General features: G+C 42.3%; 1 protein-coding gene across 1 annotated transcript in view; it reads right to left on the bottom strand.

Moving 5' to 3' along the window:
- SLC2A12 (solute carrier family 2 member 12) overlaps window positions 1-19,010 on the bottom strand; it is a 65,618-nt gene extending 46,608 nt beyond the window's left edge. The window contains exon 1 of the mRNA XM_054490405.2: window positions 18,694-19,010. Coding sequence (XP_054346380.2) covers window positions 18,694-18,796 — 103 coding nt within the window. The 5' untranslated portion in view covers window positions 18,797-19,010. The remainder of the gene's footprint in view (window positions 1-18,693) is intronic.
- Window positions 19,011-20,520: the final 1,510 nt, after the last annotated feature.

Raw genomic sequence — 20,520 nt, forward strand, 5'->3', positions numbered from 1 at the left:
AACTGCTTTAATAGCAGAAGATTGTCCTTGCCACCCTGTACTTCTCCTCTTCCTTTCTTGTTTTCCTCTTTCATGAGATGGAAAATACTGTGTCCCTACAATAAGAAAGATGCCTTGAGATGCAAGAGTCCCTTCCTTTTGTGCTCCATTATCTTACCTTAGAGAGCCTGAAGTGGTTTGCTAAGTGCTAGCTTCTCTGTCTGGAGGAAAGAGCTCCTGACAGAAGAGGGACCCAACCTCTTCTGCTGCTTTCTGGACTTAGATCATTTGCCTGGTTTCTCGGGCCAGGACTCATAGCAGACTGACAAACGGGAATATGTGCAAAGGGTCTGGAAGCCATCCCAGTTTGTCAACGTTCCCCTTGAAACCCCTGGAGTATAATTCTTCAGAGACATTAAGGAATTATTTTTATATGAATCATAAATACCTTTTACAATTTTCTATATGATAACATATATCTCTTTCTTGCTATCCATCTTTCTATCTTCCTGTCTCTGGGCAATTTGCCTTTAAGAGATTAAAACCTTGTACAAGATCATTCTAGAACCCTAGTCCCACATGGAGGGCTTACCAACATGGAGTTATATGTTACAGAATTTAGCTGTGGTCTCAGTTGTCTGAATTTTAATATCTTCCCTATTATATGCTTTAAGGAATACTGCCCCAAACTGGCTTTTCCCCTTCCCTTACTACTGATACTTAGGACTGCCATTTGATCCTCAGCCTCTCCATTTGGGGTTTTGAATTCTAATTCACTGTATAAGGCTAGTCCTTAGTGCTTCTGAGATTGTGGCTCTGATACTTCAAGACTTCCATCACAGGAAGTTTTCCTGGTGCTACTTTAAAAAGAGAGGCATAAGGAGTGGGTTTTTCCTGTGTGTTGGTTAGCCATGACAAGAGCAAGATGCTATCCTTGGATGCTGGAAAGTAGAGATACATTTTTCTAAGAAATCTGGCAGTGAACAGGAAGCAAGAGATCAGAATGTGGGTTGAAGCACTGGCAGGAAGCTGGGGTTTGTGTTGGTCTACACACAGAGGTGAGAGTTTGGGCAGCCACGTGGACTGAGAAGTTGCCAGTGCTGAAGGACAGAGTAAGATGAAGATTCACAATTAGCGCTTTTCCAAAAAATACCCAGCCTTCAAGTCAGTCTGCCTTTAATAATGATGAAGCAGAGCATTCCCAGCCATTTTACTCATGGCTTTGCTTCACAGGGGCCCTTCCTTTACACCCCAGTTCTCCCAAAAATTGCCATAGGGAATTCTTTGCTTTCTGTGGACATCACAGAAGTGGAAACTACCTGGAGACTTGTAAGTGGTACCCACAGGCGGTTTGGTTATGCCTATCCTGTCTTCTTCCTGCTGTTGGGGCTCGGAACAAGATACCCCAAAGTATGACACATTGGTGTGCTGAGTACTTTGAACTAGACAAAGGAACATAGGAAAGGCTGCTGGCTGCCTGACAAAAAAACAAAAAAACACACAAAAAAACCCACAAAAAACCTGTGTGTGCATGCTTTTCAGCTGGCTGTAGGATTTCGGCCAGAAACAAGGTCTTTCTGACCCTCTCCCATTTTCCCCTGAAGCAAGTCATGGAAAACAGAATTCCTTTCCCCAAGGTGGGTCACACAAACCAGAACCACTCTGCCCCAAAGCAAATCATAAAACCTGGAAAGGTCACTCTCTCCCTTTTCCCTTGAAAACCTTATTTCATGGGAGTCCTGCCCTCTGCCCAGGAGGAAGAAATGCCACACAGTGAGGCCCAAAAGAATCTGGACAGGCCTTGCTGGGTTTCTGTTTCAGTTTATTACTATTAACTCATACCCTTCTGTTCAATCACATTTCTACACGCCCATCCTTTCTTCATCAAACTGAAGCATAAAATCAGACATTTTTCCCTGAGTCTTTAGATCTTCATTTTGAAAGCCTCCAGTGTCACATCAAACTTTGATTAACTAAATTGTTACGCTTTTCTCTTGTCACTCTGTCTCCTGTGATAGGAGTGTTAGCTGTGACCCTTGATGAGGGAGGAAAGGCATCGCACCTTTCTCTGTCCACATGGCTTTGCTAGAAGTGCAGCAGCAGCAGTAGGAGGAAGATCTCCAGTTTGCCTTTTGATGCAATGACAATTCTTTATTAAGGTGATAAAGTAAAACTGTTCCTATCAAAGCTGTGATTCAATCAAGCAGCTTTATGCAAACAGGTGCTGAGACCCGCAGCGCAAGAGCACCAAGGGCTTCACGAGACTGCAGCGCCAGCCACCACCACAATAGCTGCATTGTCTGCTGGTCACAGTGAGTCAGATGAAACCACAACTGTAGCTGGCACTCAACATGAAACAATCCATTTTTCACAATATTTGAGTTTCTGCCTGCTTTCTTCTTCTCTTTCTTCCCCATACGCCTTTTATTGCACATGGACATAATGGGCACGCAATAAACACTTGCCAGCTGACTAAATCCTACAGCCAGCTGAAAAGCATGCACACACAGGTGTTTTCTTTTTTCTTTTTTTGGCAGGCTGCCAGGTAATTATATAGCTTGACCAACTGTGAATACCTCACAAATTTAAAAGACCCCTCCCCCACCTCCACTTCATATTTTGTTCAAGAAAAACTTGCAATTGTCCAAAAATGGCCTTGTGGCTATGGCCTGCCCTTCCTCTGCTCTTTCTCCCTGAACGCCGTTGATCCCAACTCATCTTTCAATAGTCATCTCTAGTACCACCTCACTTCTGAAGCCCACTCCTCAGTCCTCAGTGTTATCTTGCCCCCAGCCCATGTGGGCCCTCTATGCACAGAATGTGTGTTCAGAGTCCATCTCATTTTAAGGCACTCTTTGATTGACCTGTTTGTCTTCACTACTAGACTGGAAGTTCCTTGAAGGCAAGAACCCTGCCTTTCTGAGACCTGTCCTTTCACCCCTAGCCTTCTGGCACAAAGTAAATACTCAATGTTTGTCGAGTGAATGAATGAATGAATGAAAACAACCCTCCAGAATACTGATCCTTACACCTCTACTCCTTACAATTGTATCAACAGACTATGGTTAATCTGTAGTGTTATATAATGGTTAGCATCTAGAACTTTATCTTCATATAAATATTTAGCAACTGAATAGCAATCCATTAGCATGTCTATGAAGGTTTTAGCACTATGTTTAGCTAGCTGATATAGCACCATTTCAGGGACCATAAAGTGTTTTATTGTCACAACTATATTTATATTTTATTAAACTTCAGCCCTATGCATGGAATTGTTCTCTAGTTGTTCAGACAGAGTATTTAGCAGCCCCGTTTCAGTGGACCAGGTCTTCAGGGTCCATAACATTCTCCAGGCACCAACTCTCCAGCCCATCTACACCACTAGCTGTTTCCAGAATCTTCTGTGTTCTTTCCCAGGTTTGTGCTGAGACTCAGGCTATTCCCCTCATCGCAGGGTCCTTCGCCTTCCTTCACAGCCCAGGGAAACTCGATTCAATTTTTTTTCTTTTTTTTTTTCTTTTTTTTTGAGAAGAAGTGTCTGTCACTCTGTCACCCATGCTGGAGTGTAGTGGCGCGATTTTGGCTCACTGCAACCTCTGCCTCCCAGGTTCAAGCGATTCTCCTGCCTTGGCCTCCCCCTATTCATTTTTAAAGGGCCAGCTCCAATATCCCCTCCTCCATAGGCTTACCCTCTTGGGTTAGCTTTTTTTGCTTTTGTTTTTTTTTTTTTTTTAGACGGAGTCTGGCTCTGTCACCAGGCTGGAGTGCAGTGGCGTGATCTCGGCTCACTCTCCACTTCCCAGGTTCAAGCAATTCTCCTGCCTCAGCCTCCGGAGTAGCTGGGACTATAGGCGTGCACCACCACACCCGGGTAATTTTTGTATTTTTAGTAGAGATGGGATTTCGCCATGTTGGCCTGGATGGTGTTGATCTCCTGACCCCGTGATCTGCCTGTCTCGGCATCCCAAAGTGCTGGGATTACAGGCGTGAGCCACTGCACCTGCCCAGGTTAGCTTTAATCTCCCTTCTGTCTCTTGCCTTTACGTCCAAGGTTTTACAGCACCCTGGATTATATTTCACTAGGTTTGTATCCTGCCTTAGACTGGGAGCATGTTGGGAGCAGGAGGGTCTGTATCACGGGGGCCAGTGCTCAGTAGAGGTTACAGGATGCCCCAGGAAGGAGATGCAGGAGCTTAGCAGAAGGCTCACCTCCTATAACCTCCCAGAGGGCATTTCCCAGGGAGAGTTCTGGTGTGGTGTTTCCAGCCCACCAAATGTCCAACATGCTGTTCCTTGGCATTGGACCCTGCATGGCCACCCCTGTAGTGACAAATACTGGGTAAAAGGCTTATCTAGTCACTATCTCCCACCCCCCCGCACCCTGATCCTCTCCTCAGCACACAGTGAAACTCTGACAAAAAGGAACTTTGGCCTCTCTCAACATCTATTATTATTTGAATTTTCTACAGAAAAAATATAGAAATGTTGTGATCTTTCTTTGTTAGTTTTCCAACCCCAGGTTTGATTTAGTAGCAATTTCACAGACATCCTTTCCCGAAACTAATATTCTTCCACTCCTATTGGCTGAGGAGGTATTAAGAGGAGACACTGTTTAAATCTGCATGTTAGTACTCCCCTGTGCTTTGATTTGTGGTTCACTTTTTCTGCCTGATTATGTGCATTACTTTCATTCTTTTTCTTTCTGCTTTTTTTTTTTTTTTGTGAGATGGAGTCTCTCTCTGGTGCCCAGGCTGGAGTGTAGTGGTGTGATCTCGGCTCACTGCAACCTCTGCTTCCCAGGTTCAAGTGATTCTCCTTTCTCAGCCACCCGAATATCTGGGATTACAGGTGTGGGCCACCACGCCCCCTATTTTTGTATTTTTAGTGGAGACAGGGCTTCACCATGTTGGCAAGGCTGATCTTGCACACCTGGCCTCAAGTGATCCACCCACTTCAGTCTCCCAAAGTGCTGGGACGTGAGCCACCGCACCTGGGTTCTTTCTGCTCTTCCTTTTATCCTTTCTTCCTTTCTTTCTTTCTTTTTTTTTTTTTTTTTTTTGGACAGATTCTCGCTCTTTCTCCCGGGCTGGAGTGCAGTGGCACAATCTCAGCTCACTGCAACCTCTGTCCCTGGGTTCAAGCAATTCTCCTGCCTCAGCCTTCTGAGTAGCTGGGATTACAGGCACCTATCACCACGCCTGGCTAATTTTTATACTTTTAATAGAGACAGGGTTTCACCATGTTGGCCAGGCTGGTATTGGACTCCTGACCTCAGGTGATCCACCCACCTTGGCCTCCCAAAGTGCTGGGATTACAGGCTTGGGCTATCGCACCCAGCCTCCTTTCTTCCTTTCTTCCATTCAAAACTTTCACCAGGATAAGTCTGGTGCATTTTCTTCTAAATTTTTCTGCTACTTGTTGAGTTCTTTTTCCATTCAGAAAAGATTTCCTCTAGTATTTTTGTCCTATTTGTTTAGACACAGTTATTTATATGTTAGTTTAATATATTCATTTCCTCTTTCATCTCTATCTTCTCATCCTTTTTATCTGCATCCTAGAAGAACTTCTCATATTCATCCTCCACATCACAGATTTCAGATGATGATTCTGCTGTTGCAGTTTCATTCCCTTCCACTCTACACGTCATTGATCTATTTGCATCTCAGTTCTCAGCAAGCTCTATCTTCACCTCAGTTTATTCTTATCATCAGATGTGGTTTACATCTTTTGCCACAGAGTCTATCTTAAAAAATTATATTGAGAACAGAAATCAGATGCTTTCCATAATTTATTTATGTTTCCTGTAAATAGAAATCTTAGAATGCATCCTTTTCCTCTGTATTTGAAACATACTTGCCAATAACCAGATTTGCAGCATCGTTTCACCTAGCCCCTAAATCAGTTATGATATATAGTTTTTTTTTCATCACAATTGATGTCCCATTCCAAGACCGTGATATTGTTTTAATGTATATTCCCACCAACTCTCATATTGAATTCTAATCCCGAATGTTGGAGGTGGGGCCTGGTGGGAAGTGTTTGGGTCATGGGGGCCCTTATGAATGGCTTGGGCCATCTGCTTGGTGATAAGTGAGTTCTGACTCTGAGTTCAGATAAGATCTGGTGGTTTAAAAGTGTGTGGCCCCTCTCCCTCCACCCCACGCTCTCTCTCTCACTCCTGTTTTCACAATGTGATGTACCTGCTCCCCCTTTGACTTCTGCCATGATTGGAGGCTTCTTGAGGCCTCCCCAGAAGCAGATGTCACTATGCTTCCTGAATAACCTGCAGAAAGGTAAGCCAGTAAAGCCTCTTTTTTAAAAATAAATTACCCAATCTCAGGTTGTTTTTTTTGTTTTTTGTTTTGTTTTGTTTTGTTTTTTGAGACAGGGTCTCACTCTGTCACCCAGGCTGGAGTGCAGTGGTGCAATTTCAGCTCACTGCAACCTCCACACCTCCCAGGCTCAAGTGATCCTCCCACCTCAGCCTCTCGAGTAGCTGGGACTACAGGTGCATGCCACCACACCCGGCCAATTTTTGTATTTTTGATAGAGATGGGGTTTCATCATGTTGCCCAGGCTGGTCTCGAACTTCGGAGCTCAAGTGATCCTCCCATCTCAGCCTCCCAAAGTGCTGGGATTACAGGTATGAGCCACCATGCCAGGCCTCAGGTATTTTTTTATAGCAATGCAAGAACAGCCTAACACAGACTGCAAGAACCCCAAGCCCTGAAAAACAGAAGCTTACATCATAGTGGCATTTATTGCTTAATTAACTAAAAGACCAAGTTGGGTTTGGTGTCTCCAAGGACTCAGACTGTACCCATCCTCCTGTTCCCGTTTCCTCAAAGGATTGTCTGTTGTCCCCTGGCTTGTCACCATATGTGCAAGGTGGCTGCCGCAGCTCCAGGAATTATGTTCCCTCACAACCACATCCATAGGCTGGAGACAATAGAAGGAGTCTTGGGACAAGGGTTTATCCTCCTGTGGCTCTCTCCTTTTATTAGGAGGAAAACTTTCAAGAAGCACCCTGGAAGACTTACTTAATATCTCATTGACCAGAACCAGTGGATGACTGGTCAAACTTGGCTGTGAGAGAGATTGACAAGTGTGTATCTGAATCTTTTAATTACCCATGCAGGAAAAGTAGAAAATCAGAGGGGAGTTGGAATGACTGTGGTATATTCAGTGTCTGACACACCTTATTCTAGCCACCTGGTTGCGGTTAGAAACTCCTCTCAGGTCTTTTGCACTGGAGGTGCAATTGATGTGCACAGCTGCTAGCCAACTTTCTGATGTCTGTATATTATTTTTCTGGTGTGGTTCCATTGAACTGAGAAAATAACTTTTTAATTTTTTTTCTTCCACTTTTTGGTCCCCTGATTACAAATGAGGGAGATCATTCCTGGATTATTTAAAGCAGTCTGTAGTTCTTTACTTGTCAAAAACAGTGGGTGCAAAACAAACTTCTAGAGTGCATTGCTCCAGTGGCTGTGATAGGCTTTGTCCCTTCTTAACACGAGTTTCATATTTCAAAAGGCAGTGAGTCACTGTCTTGCCTATTCAGCCCAGAGTTGTTGAAATCATGGAAATTGGAGTCCCTGAAGAGATATAGAAAGAGAAATGACCAGGCACAGTGGCTCACACCTGTAATCCCAGTGCTTTGGGAGGCAAGGCAGGAGGATTACTTGTGGCCAGAAGTTAAAGGCTGCGGTAAGCTATGATTGTACCTCTGCCCTTCAGCCGGGGCAACAAAGCAAGTTGTGTCAAACAAACAAACAAACAAACAAAACCAAAATAAACAAAAAAAAAAAAAAGAGAGAGAGACAGAAAGAAAGGCAAGTGATAATGACAGGATGGGGGATGGGATTGGAAGAATCAAGTGTTAGGGCAAGAAATTCTGACCCTCAGAGAAAGCAGCTCTGAGGATCTGAGGAGCTCTTTCCCTTTCTTGCTTGGTGAAGGTTCCATCTCTGTCAAATGAGGATGCACAGCAGCAGTCTATGGGAATCCAACATTTTACGGCCCAGTCTTACACATTAGGCTCCCCATTTTATTTACTGTTAAATCCTAACTCATTGACAAATATTCGGGCTTTCAATGCTGTGGTGATTTTGCACTTCTGTCTGCATTTTTATGGAGATTTTCGATGCTAGATGGTAAAGAGGGAGGGAACCTGGAGAATAAACCCGCAGCTGTCTTTCCTAGAGTCCCCTGGCGTCTCCAGGAAGGGGATGCTCAATGTGTGTGAGCCTTGGTGAGCCATGGACATTTGAAAACCGACATCTCCAAAAGGATCCCCAGGCCACTGAAGATTATTTAATGTTGAAAAAACAGTAAAAGATGTATCTGTACTTCTCAATTTCAAATGTATATAAATGGGATGGAAAGTTGTTTTTTAAAAAATTCAATGTGCTAGTGAGTACATAGCAACTTTCTCTCACTCTATATTTTCTAATCAATAAATATAAAACTGTGAAGACAATTTTGTGAGGATTTGAGGTTGTTTTTATATTTTAAAAGGAGTTCCTGTACTCAATAATGGTTGAGAATCACCAGTAGTGCTTTTTAAATTATTTAATTAGGGAAATGAAATGGGAAGAACATAAATTATATTGTGAAGGCTGTGGATGAAGGTCCTTTTAGGAAGAGCAATTTACTAAAATTAATACCTGAATGGCCACCTGAACATTAAGGGTTAAGTTCACCATTATCATGTTGATAATGGACAGATGGCCTATGGGAGAGAGGGAGAGGGAGAGAGAAAAGGCTAAAGTGCTCTATCGAATACAAAGGAGGGATTTTGATGAGAAAGAGAGTGAGACAGAGAAAGAGAAAGAGAGAATGAAAGGCTAAGAGAGCCCAGAAATAGAAAAAAAAAAGTAGAAGAAAAGGTCAGGACAAGTTGTCAAGTTGTGGGGAATGGGGAAAGGGAGAGACACCAAAGGCTCAGTATGACAAGAAGCCTGTGGGATTTTTTTAAAGTTGATTTACAAGAAACTCCTGGCTGGGTTAGGTGGCTCATACCTGTAATCCCAGCACTTTGGGAGGCTGAGGTGGGAAGACTGCTTGAGCCCAGGAGTCTGAGACCAGCCTGAGCAACATAGTAAGACTCTGTCTCTATTAAAAATACAAAAAATTAGCTAAGTGTGGTGGCATGCATCTGTAATCCCAGCTACTCGGGTGGCTGAGGCAGAAGAATTGCTTGAACCTAAAACATCAAGGCTGCAGTGAGCTGTGATTGTGCCACTAGACCCCAGCCTGGGCGACAGAGTAACACTCTGTCTCAAAATAAAACAAAACAAAACAAAAACCAAACACACGCACACACCCCAAAAAAGAAACTCCTTATGGTGGATTTGACAAGAGAATTTTCAGGATGGGCCTACCTAATATTCAATTGCACTACAGCCCTCTTCAAATTCTTAGTAAAAATCTACAAAGAGCTTATATGAATGGGTTTCGAGAATATGAAGGAAAGGGGGCTGCTGTCATCTAAGAATGGATTGGAGCAGGGATAAGAGAAAAGACCAGTTGCTGGAAGTGGAGGGCAAGGACCCAGAAAAAGCAGGAAGTTGGTGCAGGAGGTGATCAGAACCACGAAACTCCTGAAGTGCTCTGTGTGTGTTTGGGTGGGAGGCTGGTGGGGAGGAAGGAGGCATGTGGATTTAACCATATGGGGCCTGCAACTATTTTTATTTTAATACTAAAAGAATGGTGACCCCATAAAGCTGTAGAATTTGGAGACATGTAAATGAGGATTTCTAAAACTTCCTACTTCTGTCACCACTACCATCACTTTTAGAAATTTTCTTGATTTCTCAGGCCAGGTGCGGTGGCTCACGCCTGCAATCCCAGCACTTTGGGAGGCCGAGATGGGCAGATCATCAGGGCAAGAGATCGAGACCATCTGGCTAACATGGTGAAACCCCGTCTCTAGTAAAAATACAAAAATTAGCTGGGCATGGTGGCGTGCGCCTGTAGTCCCAGCTGCTTGGGAGGCTGAGGCAGAAGAATCGCTTGAAGCCGGGAGGCAGAGGTTGCAGTGAGCCGAGATCACACCACTGCACTCTAGCCTGGTGACAGAGCGAGACTCTGTCTCAAAAAAAAAAAAAGAAAAAGAAAAAAGAAAAGAAATTTTCTCGATGTCTCTAAATTAATATGATCTCCTTCCCAAGAATTCCTGCTTTCATGGTACTTAGTTCACAAAAGTTTTGGGACATCCTTTGTAAGCTAAGGAATCTGTGCCTGCTGCCAGCTTCAGATTCCTTTGTCATCCTCTTTCCCTGCTTTGAACTCTGTGCTCCCAGAATTTCGAAGTATTTGAAGCTCCCTGAATGTGCCATTCTCTCTTCTCCAAACATGTTCAAGCTATTTTCCCTCCTTAGAATGCTCTGTAAAACTACTGGCCTCAGTTACACATGCTCGACTCAACTTAGCCATCCTGTCTTCCAGGAGTCTTCAGGGACTGGCTGAACTTCCCCCTTTGCTATCATAGACATTACACATAATACATGTATAATATCAAGCCATCTCCTCCATCAAAGGATTCCTGATCCCTCATCGCTCTCCACTAATTGGCAATAAGCACCTGCACTGTGAGGATACCTTTCATTTCTCACCAGACTCCAGGGCCTGGCATCATATCTGCTTCCTACTATCCACTCAGTATTTGCTGAATGGTTATCTTGCAGTTATTTCGATTTTTTTTTTTTTGATAAGTTGGTAAAACCTACAGACAAGAATAATCGGCTGGGCACAGTGACTTCACGCCTGTAATCCCAACACTTTGGGAGGCCGAGGTGGGTGGATCACTTGAGGTCAGGAGTTTGAGACCAGCCTGGCCAACATGATGAAACCCCATCTCTACTAAAAATACAAAAATTAGCAGGATGTGGTGGCAGGCATCTGTAATCCCAGCTACTTGGGAGGCTGAGGCAGGAGAATCGCTTGAATCCAGGAGGAGGAGGTTGCAGTGAGCAGAGATAGCGCCACTGCACTCCAGCCTGGACAACAAGAGTGAAACTCTGCCTTAAAAAAAAAATAAATAAATAATAATGTCTTAGATACATTTTTTTTTAACCCTGAAGCATCCAGCACTGTGCCTCTCACGTAGTAGGTGCCCAATATGTATTTGCAGAAGTAAAATGCTCTTTAGTTCAGCAATCGCTTCTTTACTCATTGACTCCTTCAACAATTAAGCATGTACTATGTGTCAGCACTGTCTGGCAGGCAAGTTTCATCTGATGGTTATTGCGATCAGCCTTCGTGGTTGCTGGCAGCATCGTGTTGAGATGTTTCCTAGGTTACATCTGGATTTAATGGCACTAGAAGGTGGTACTTGTGCCACATGGATGTGATCCCTCATGTGTAGGCTGGAAATACAGAGAAAAAGGCATGATTCCTACCTATTATGAATTGCACAGAACTTTCCAAGCACTGTAAGTCAGCTCAGAGCTCTGATAGGTGCATGAAATATAATTTTATCCAGAAACTTATAATCTTATAGAAAAATACAAGTTACATAAAAAGTTAGGGAATTAACTAAAATAGAATGCAAACAAGTACTGAAATGAGTGTAACTGGAATCCAAATTCACCGATTGGAAAGTAGAAACATCATTGCTGGCTGGTAATGTGGGTCAAGAGAGCAAACCTGGACTGGATTTAGGAAAGTAAGGTTCAGATCACTGTGCTGTCCTCTTTAAATATCTGTGCTACCCAGGACAAGCCCCTTTGCTTCTTTCCAGGAGGAACCTGGGCTTAAAGGTGAAGGACTGTATGGAATCAGAGTCCTAATTAGTTACCGGCTAGACTTTGACAAGTCCCTTAAGGTTTGTGTCTCTCTGTGTCCTCATTCACAAGATAAAGATAATAATATTACCTCCTTCGTAGAGTTGTAAGAATGAATGAGACAGAAGAGACCCTGGTACCTGGTAGTAAGTGATTGGTAAATGTTAGCTGTTGTTCTTAGCCTCAGTTTCCTTATCTGTGAACTGGGGTGCCTCATGGGGTTGCTGTAAAGATCTGAAGGGATTACAGTAGTAGAACCACTTGGCCCACAAGAATCATTCAACAAAAGCTCCTTTAATCTGAATCTAGAAGGTAAAATCTTCATAATATGGAGGTAAAGCTTTGAAACAGTCTTTTACTGATAGCAACAGAAATAAAATAATACCTTATTTCCAGCATAACAATTGTGTCTTTCATAAATTCTTGAATTCCTTTGCTTTCAAAATTGGCAGTACCTACATAATTGGGCTTGCAGCATGAAAAATTCCTCTTGTGATTTTGTCTGAAGGTTTCTGCAGCTTAGTTTCCCAATACAAATAAAACATTTCATTAGTGTGAGGATGCTCTCTCACCACACAAATTGACCCTAATTACAACTTCCATTTCCCCTATTCTTGAAAAACTTTGCACATCTGAAGCTGAGCTGTCATGGTTTTTTAATTAGCATTACTCATAACTCCCAACTCTAACTTCCATAAAGTGTGGAGATGTGTGTGGGAGCAAGACATTTTGTATAAAATAATAATGGGCACTTCTAACAGCTCCAGAGCCCAGTGATGCCAGGCAGACCTGAGTCATGAGTTGTCTGAGAAACAGCTACTTCCAAGGCAATCACAATTTAACAGTTTAAAAATAAATTACACTTGCTTTACTTAAAAAATATATTCCTAAAAGTCAAACAAAGAATTGCATTTTTCTCCGTGGAATTTTGGCAAAACAGTATAAAATAAATCATTGTTCAAAAATAATGAAATCTCCTAAAACTAGGATGATGTAATAAATTATTTTAGTCTTATTATTATTTCTACTAAGTTGTTTAGAATAATTAGGTGGGCAGCGGTGCCTCACGCCTATAATCCCAGCACTTTGGGAGGCTGAGGCGGGTGAATTGCTTGAGGCCAGGAGTTCGAGACCAGCCTGGGCAACATGGTGAAACCGTCTCTACTAAAAAAAAAAAAAAAAAAAAAAAATACAAAAATTAGCCAGGTATGGTGGTGAGTGCCTGTAATCCCAGCCTCTTGGGTGGCTGAGGCACAAAAACTGCTTGAACCCGGGAGGTGGAGGTTGCGGTGAGCTGAGGCTACACTCCAGCCTGGGTGACAGAGCAAAACTCTGTCTTAAATTTTTAAAAAGAATGATCATTATATTACTGGGGCATAGTCATTTAGCAAATGCATAAATAAGTGTGCTACAACATGGGAAGAAAAATGATACCAGTGTGCAAAGACAAAACAAAATAATACAGAAAAAAACATTTGAATTTATGATTTACTCTAAAGGTAATATATTTGACTCAGTTTCAGCTGGGAAGTATTTTGGGGGATGTCACATTCAGTGACGTTAACTGAGATTGAGTACTTTTGAAGGGAAGAAGGGATGAAAAATCATCCACATTTGATATTTGGTCAAATAGCCTCTTGGGAAGGAGCCAATTCCAACTTTTCCTTTCTCATCACCATAACTTGGTATCTTTTAAGTGGCTTCCATTGCATTATTTTTTTCAATAACTCATCCTTCTGGGGGAGACTGTTCATGAGAAAAAATACTGAATGAAGGAGCTCTGACTCTATTCAATTTTAAAATCTTATATAACCCGTTCTTGCTCATACACTGAGTAAATAGCTGTTTCAACTGTTGCATAGTAATGGAGGGCCCTTTAGAGCTCTCAGAACTTTTTTAACCCAAAGGCTAGATAGTACCAAGAAAATGCTCCCTATGAAACCATGATTCTAAAATGAACTATTCTTGAATGAATAATAAAATCCTACATACCTACAGCAATTAAAAATTGCAATTTCAAATTGGTAGATTCATCTTTTATATACACATGCAAATCTCAGCTTCCTTCGGCTGCTCCAAGGTAGATTCAGTGTATTTTGAGTTCTGTCTCTACCAACTAGTGTAAGCTCTAGACCACTAAAGACCACCCTCTTGAGAATTCACAAAAGAGATACCCTCTGGGCTCATATTCAGGTCCTATCAGCTACCACCAGGCCTATTCCTGGGCTTTCAGCTGCCTCAGCAACTGTTGGTAATCTGACAGAGAGAACGGTGATGTTGAGAATATTTAACAACTAGGACAGAGGCACCGACCTATCAGAATGGCTGTAAAAACTGGTTCAGGCATGCTGGTGTGCACCAGCTAATCTCAGCCTGCTCAGATGGGCCCAACCGCTTGGCCGGCTGCTTTCAGGCTGGCTTGGTCTGGGTCTGCCAGGCCCTGGCAGGGCATTCCTACAGCATGCGTCTGCTGCTGCTTCAGAACCTGGGAGGGGGTCTGTGGCAACCTCTCTGCTCTCTCTAGGTGACACATCCTTAGAGAGGAGCAAGACCACTGCTGCGTATGATGCATAGCACCCAGAGTTTGCAGAGAAACATCTCTCACCATGTTCACAGCCTTTTCCCTTCCCAAGAGATCCCAGAGGAGCCATTTGCCCAGTGCTCACAGTGGTGACAAGCCTCAAATCTAGACTTTTGATGTGATTTCCAAGTGAGGTTAAATGTACAGTCACAGAGATACACTGACTGGACTGAAAGGGGAGATGTTTATGTTTAAATCTGGTCTCATGACCACACAGAAGAGCAAGTGGTCCTCCATAAATGAACACGTCTAAAAATCCTGTCATTTCCAGCCAGGCACTGTGGATCACACCTGTAATCCCAGCACTTTGGGAGGCCAAGGTAGGTGGATCACCTGAGGTTAGGAGCTGGAGACCAGCCTGGCCAGCATGGTAAAACCCCATCTCTACTAAAAATACAAAAATTAGCCAGCTACTCGGGATGCTGAGGCACGAGCATCACTTGAAACTGGGAGGCAGAGGTTGCAGTGAGCCAAGTTCGTGCCATCTTACTCCAGCCTGGGTGACAGAGCGAGACTCCATCTCAGAAAAAACAAAACAACAACAAAAAAAACCTGTTATTTCCTTGGAAATACATATCACAGTAGACACAGTCATTGTTATCAGATGTTGACTTGTTAAATACATATGTTTTTAAAGCACTATAATTTTTGTCTCGGGTTTTGATGCTTAATTGTTTTTAATATATAGAAAGTGTGGAAAAATGGGAATGGCCCAGTATCAAAAACTCTGAGATGCCTGGGTCTGCCCAAGGTAACTGGCCTCTTACTAGAATCTGTCTTCTCACAACCAAAGCTCTGACATCTGCTCAAGCTGGTTGGCCTGACTTTCTCTTCCCTGAGGATGAGTTTGTTTCCAAGTCTCCGTCTCTTTTACAAGTTGACTTCCCCTAGAGCTGACTGACGAAGCCTGAGAAAGCCAGGCCTGACGAAATTCCAGGGGGCCCAGTTTAAGCTAAACCCAGGAAAACAGCACTCAGTAGGAACTTAGTTACAGTTACATCTTACATACTCACCACCTGCCCAGCTTCCATTTAGGAAAAAGGAGTTCACAGCTTTAAAAGTGTTTGAGAACAACTGCCTTAGAATGTTCATCTGCTGAGCAGAAGTGTGTATTTCTTAAATTCCAGACTGTGGCATCTTCAGAGGGGATAAAGGACAGTCCTTTCAGCTGAGTTCATGAGTCCCGTTCTTCATGTTCTGGGTCCCAGTGCCAGAGAGTTCTGCCGTGCTGACAACCTGCACTCATACAGTAAATATTGTTCTTGGTTTCTGAACCTTTGGACAGATGGGGGTGAAGGGAAACTTAAGAGGACTCTGTTCCCAGCCAAGTGTTTGGATCATGAAATAAAGTAAGCCTGGGAGCTGAAGAAGTCAGTATTGAATCTCCTGGGCCAGAGGCCACCAGGGTCAGTTCTGCACCATCCTCTGTGTGACCTTGGGCCAATCACACATCTTCTGACCTCAGGTTTCCCTTGTGTGAGTTGCTCCATCCGTCTAGTATCTCACTTCACTTATATCTGTTGTCAACTCTAGGCACCAGAATTTCAAACTGAGCTTAATCCTGTCCTATATTAAGATGGATTGGAACATGTCCATGAAAGCTGAAAAAATTTACTAAAAATGTAACCACTTTGAGTCATAGCTTATTGAAAATGAATTAAGTTCATTAGCTTCTAGTCATTGGAACAAAGCATTCTTTTCAGTTAAAGAGGGTTAGTCAAGAAAGACCTGCCAAAATTTTTCGCTGTGTACAGCAGCATCAAGGGAGTTCAACTGTAGACCTTAGGGGGTTGGTTTTGTTTTGTTTTTCAGTATCTCACATGATTTAATTACCTTGTCCTGAGTTATATAACTCATTCCTCTTTGTGCTTTGATTTTTCCATCTAGGAATGTAGAAAAGCTTGCTACCTTCAAATGCAGACATATTATGATAATTGTTGAGCATAATTTAAGTACTCTGAATGTCTTAAATGAAAACAACTATAGAAGTTGAAAATATGAAGAAGCCAAAAGGAGTATTTGACAAATATTACGTCTTTAAATCTCAACACCTTCATAAAATAGATGAAGATACAATCCCAGAATTAATGAATGGAGACTTTAAGTAACTTAAGAAAAGCATACAGCAAGTCTGCAATATGCATTCATTTATACATATGTATGTATAATTGCTTTTGGGTGCCAAAAGATGTTTAAGATAAGTTAAGAAAATTTACAAAAGTAGAAAATAAAAGGTTTGCATTCATCTAAATGCATATTATATATAGCACAAATCAAAGTTGTATTCATTTGACATTTTAAGGAAACATTTAGGCTTTCTCTTCTACATAATGAAAGTTAATTTAAAATTAAATTTGAAAGATAATTTATGGTACTTATCCATTTATTATTTCTTTACAACAACATAAACAGTTGCACTTTAAGTTGAATTTTGTGCACGTAACCAGCTATTGCAAATGTAAATAAATACACATTATCTTTCTTCTGGATAATTGTGAATTTGTGCAATATAAGCTATTAAGAGCACATTGTACCTTCAAAGCCATATCAAAATAAACAGTCCATTTTTAATGGTTACTACAAAGGCCCTTCCTAGGCAGAGTTTCTTTTCATCTTCTTTGTGACATTATCACTGACTGTATTTAGTGAGCCCTTTTGTTAACATCACCACCTCAGCTTGCTGTACAGTCTACACTGAAGCTCATGTTCCCAGGAATTTGGAGAAAAGAACTTTGCAACTCTTTCCCTTTATCTCCAAATATGTTTCCCTTGCCTGCTGTTAGGGAACTTGTGGGCCAATGAGTACCAAGCGCTTAGGGATAAGGGTACCTCTGCATAGGAGAGGGCAGGCCATACTGAAAGATGACCCCAGATATTCTTTCATTGTTATTATTATTATTATTATTATTATTATTTTAGACACAGTTTCACTCTGTCACCCAGGCTGGAATGCAGTGTCGTGATCTCAGCTCGCTGTAACCTCCAAGTGATTCTTGTACCTCAGCCTCCTGAGTAGCTGAGATTATAGGCATGTGCCACTATGCCCAGCTAATTTTTTTATTTTTCTGTATTTTTAGTAGAGAGAGGGTTTCCGCTCTGTTGGCCAGGCTTGTCTCGAACTTCTGGCCTCAAGTGGTCTGCCCACCTTGGCCTCCCAAAGTGTTGAGATTACAGGCATGAGCCACCACGTCCGGCCTCATTCTTGATGAGAAGTGTGAAAGCAAGAGAAGGCTGAGATCAGGACATGGAAGATGGAGGGCTTCTCCACTCCTGAAGAGGGCCGCTTCATGCCTCGATGTTAGGGGTCACAGGTTCAATTCCCCAAGATCAGACAAACCCACAAGGCAAACGTCAGTATTAGGACCATTCCCAAGAGAAAGGCAGATGTCTTTTGTATCATTTAGTGTATTGGATTTTGCATGAAATTTCTATATGCTGCTTGGGAATGTAATATCTGATTAAGAATACACAGCTGAGGAAAGTAGTAGGAAAGAGAAGATTTTTTGTGTTTGTTGTCATTTCATATTACAATTACTTTCTATTCCTTTCAGCACAAACTAAATGAGCAGGAAGAGGCAGCAAAAAGCGTACAATGTATTTGTGGGAATTGTAAATGTGGAAGTGAAGACCAGCCTCTGATTTATCAAAGATCATTAAATGAATTAAAACTTTTCCAAATTTCACCTTCAGAAGGTCAACATAGCAAACAAACCTCAGTTTGCAAGGCCAGTTTTAAAGAAGGCAGAACCCAGCAAAGCAAGCATTTCAGGCTCTGAATAACGCTCAAATTCATCACAAACGTGCTGGGAATTTAAAAAGGAAGTTTGTGTTCTCATTGATTACATAACTAATAATTTTATGAAGCCTGTTTAAAATACTGATTTTTAAAACAGTGGTTATAATGTCAACTGATTACAGTGTCCATTTGTGACAATAAATGAAAAAGTGTGGGCAAGCGTGTGCTTGTGTGTGTTTACAAATGAGACTATCTTTGCCGGTGGACCGTTCCAATATGAAAAACATCCATACATTGTATTATGTAAACACAATCAAGGGGACCCATCGTACCAGTGGTGGATGTGTAACCTGTATTTTCTTGGCACATAAGTTTCCACCAAGACTTCGATCTTCACAACATTACAGCTCCGAGCTATCCCACGTCCCACCAGACCCTGTCCCCTTCTCTCCACACATCCAGCGCGCCCACATGCGCGCGCGCGCATACACACACACACACACACACACACACACACACACACACACGGGACTCAAGAGACAGTACACTCGGGAGATGAGTACAGCTTGCTTCTCTGCGGTCACCCGAGCACTACAGGCTCACTTTACCTCTCGCCCAGGGAGGATGCCGGCTGCCGCTGCCCTCCGTCTCCACGGCTGTCCCCTTCTGGTTCAGCAGACTGGGGCCCTCCGTGTTTTCAACAGGTACCATGGTCACGTAGAAGTTACAGCCGCTTCCCCGCAACCAAACCGCCCCGACCACCCCCGCTCCCAGGAGTGGTCACTTTCCCCATAATAGCATGCTAAAGAAGAGTGTGGGGAAAAACTTCGGGCAAAGCTAATGTGATTTGTGACCAACTTTGTTTCTATTTCCGAAGGCTTTGCCCTTTTCGGTGACACAGGCTGTTGCTATTCCAAGCAGCCTATCACAGGCAGGGGGAGGGCCGTGAGTCAGAGGATTGTTTTTGCCTTTAGATGCAGAGTTGGAAGCAAGGGGTTAAAAGAAAGGGAGCTCAGACGGAGTGTTTGGCCATTAGCTAAGGGTAGCTCTTGTATTCCAGCACCTTTGAAAAGAGGCAGAGAAAGGAAACATGCAGATTTAAATGCAAGCTGAGAGTGGGGATAGAATACTCACAGATGGTATCAGTTAATCTTGCAGAAAGAGGAACAATTTATGCAAAGACATACCAGAAGGAAAAGTGTGTCAATTTTTCAGCAAGACTGTTATTCCAAAAGTCATGGTATTTACCAGCTTACACAAAGCATAAAATACCTTTATTGTTTCAACCTGATTTTGATCTAGGTAAAGGCCTATATCTTTCTCTCCAAGGCCTGTCAGATAAATCACAGCCCGAGACCAAAAAGACACAAACTCAGAATGCGCAGATTCTTTAGACTTTTTATATGCTGAGGTTGTAGCAAAGTAATCCATTTCTTAATGCAGAATTGTCTTTAAGAGACAAATTAACACTGAATCCTCTGTTAGGTTTCATGTTTGCCTAGGTAGGAGGAGAACACTCCTCACTCAGAGAGGCCAGACTAAGTGGCCCCTTGTGTGGGTGTGGTGGTCATGTAATCTCAAACAAAATCAGGGCATGAGAGAGGATCTTTTTCTGATTTGTGAACATATTTATAAAAAAGTCTTGCAGGGTTATGACATTTTACCCTCAGTTATTCATTCAACAAATCATGTTTATTTAAAAAAAAAAAAAACCTTATAGAGGAAATTGAGTTCACCTTAAAAATCATTTGGAATAAAAACTAACATGTATGGAGCACTTATGTGCCAGAAATTGTGCTAAGCGCAGTAATTCAAATGATAACTTTGAGGCAGGTACCAACATTATAGAAGAGGAAATGGAGGTTGGATAACTTGACTACAGTCTCACAGCTAATCAGTGGTAGAGCTGAGATTATAAATCCAGGCGGTCTAAGGCTGTAACTCTCCTATATTCTAACTTCCCAGCCTTGTCCTTCTCTGATTTTCTTGGCTTCCTACGCTTTCACACCTACTCGACTTTAAGAAGATGCCATGAAATATGGCTTTTAGTCATAGGCATTTCTCTGGACAGGAAAACAAATCTGAACTTGTATAAGCAGAAGCTAAATTTTTGTTACTTCTTTTCAACATTTTAACTGAATCACCGCAAAGCTCTAAATTCACTTATTTGTACATTTCCTTTGCTTGTCACTAAATAATTCTATATTTTTCTTATCTTTCAGGGAAACAGGTAGCAAATGGAAACAAACCTATAATAATTCAACTAGTATTTATTATGTACCTGTTGTATGTCTGCTGATAGTGCTGGAAAATGGAAGTCCTCCAGGCATAATCCAGACCCCTTCTGATTAAGAGGGTGAGAAGTTCAGAATCCCACACATCAGTGTCCCCACTAAAGAATGTGTAATGCAACCATGGTTTGAAGCAACTCATTT

Source organism: Pongo pygmaeus, chromosome 5 (genome assembly GCF_028885625.2).
Source record: "Pongo pygmaeus isolate AG05252 chromosome 5, NHGRI_mPonPyg2-v2.0_pri, whole genome shotgun sequence".
Taxonomy (NCBI): Eukaryota; Metazoa; Chordata; class Mammalia; order Primates; family Hominidae; genus Pongo; species Pongo pygmaeus.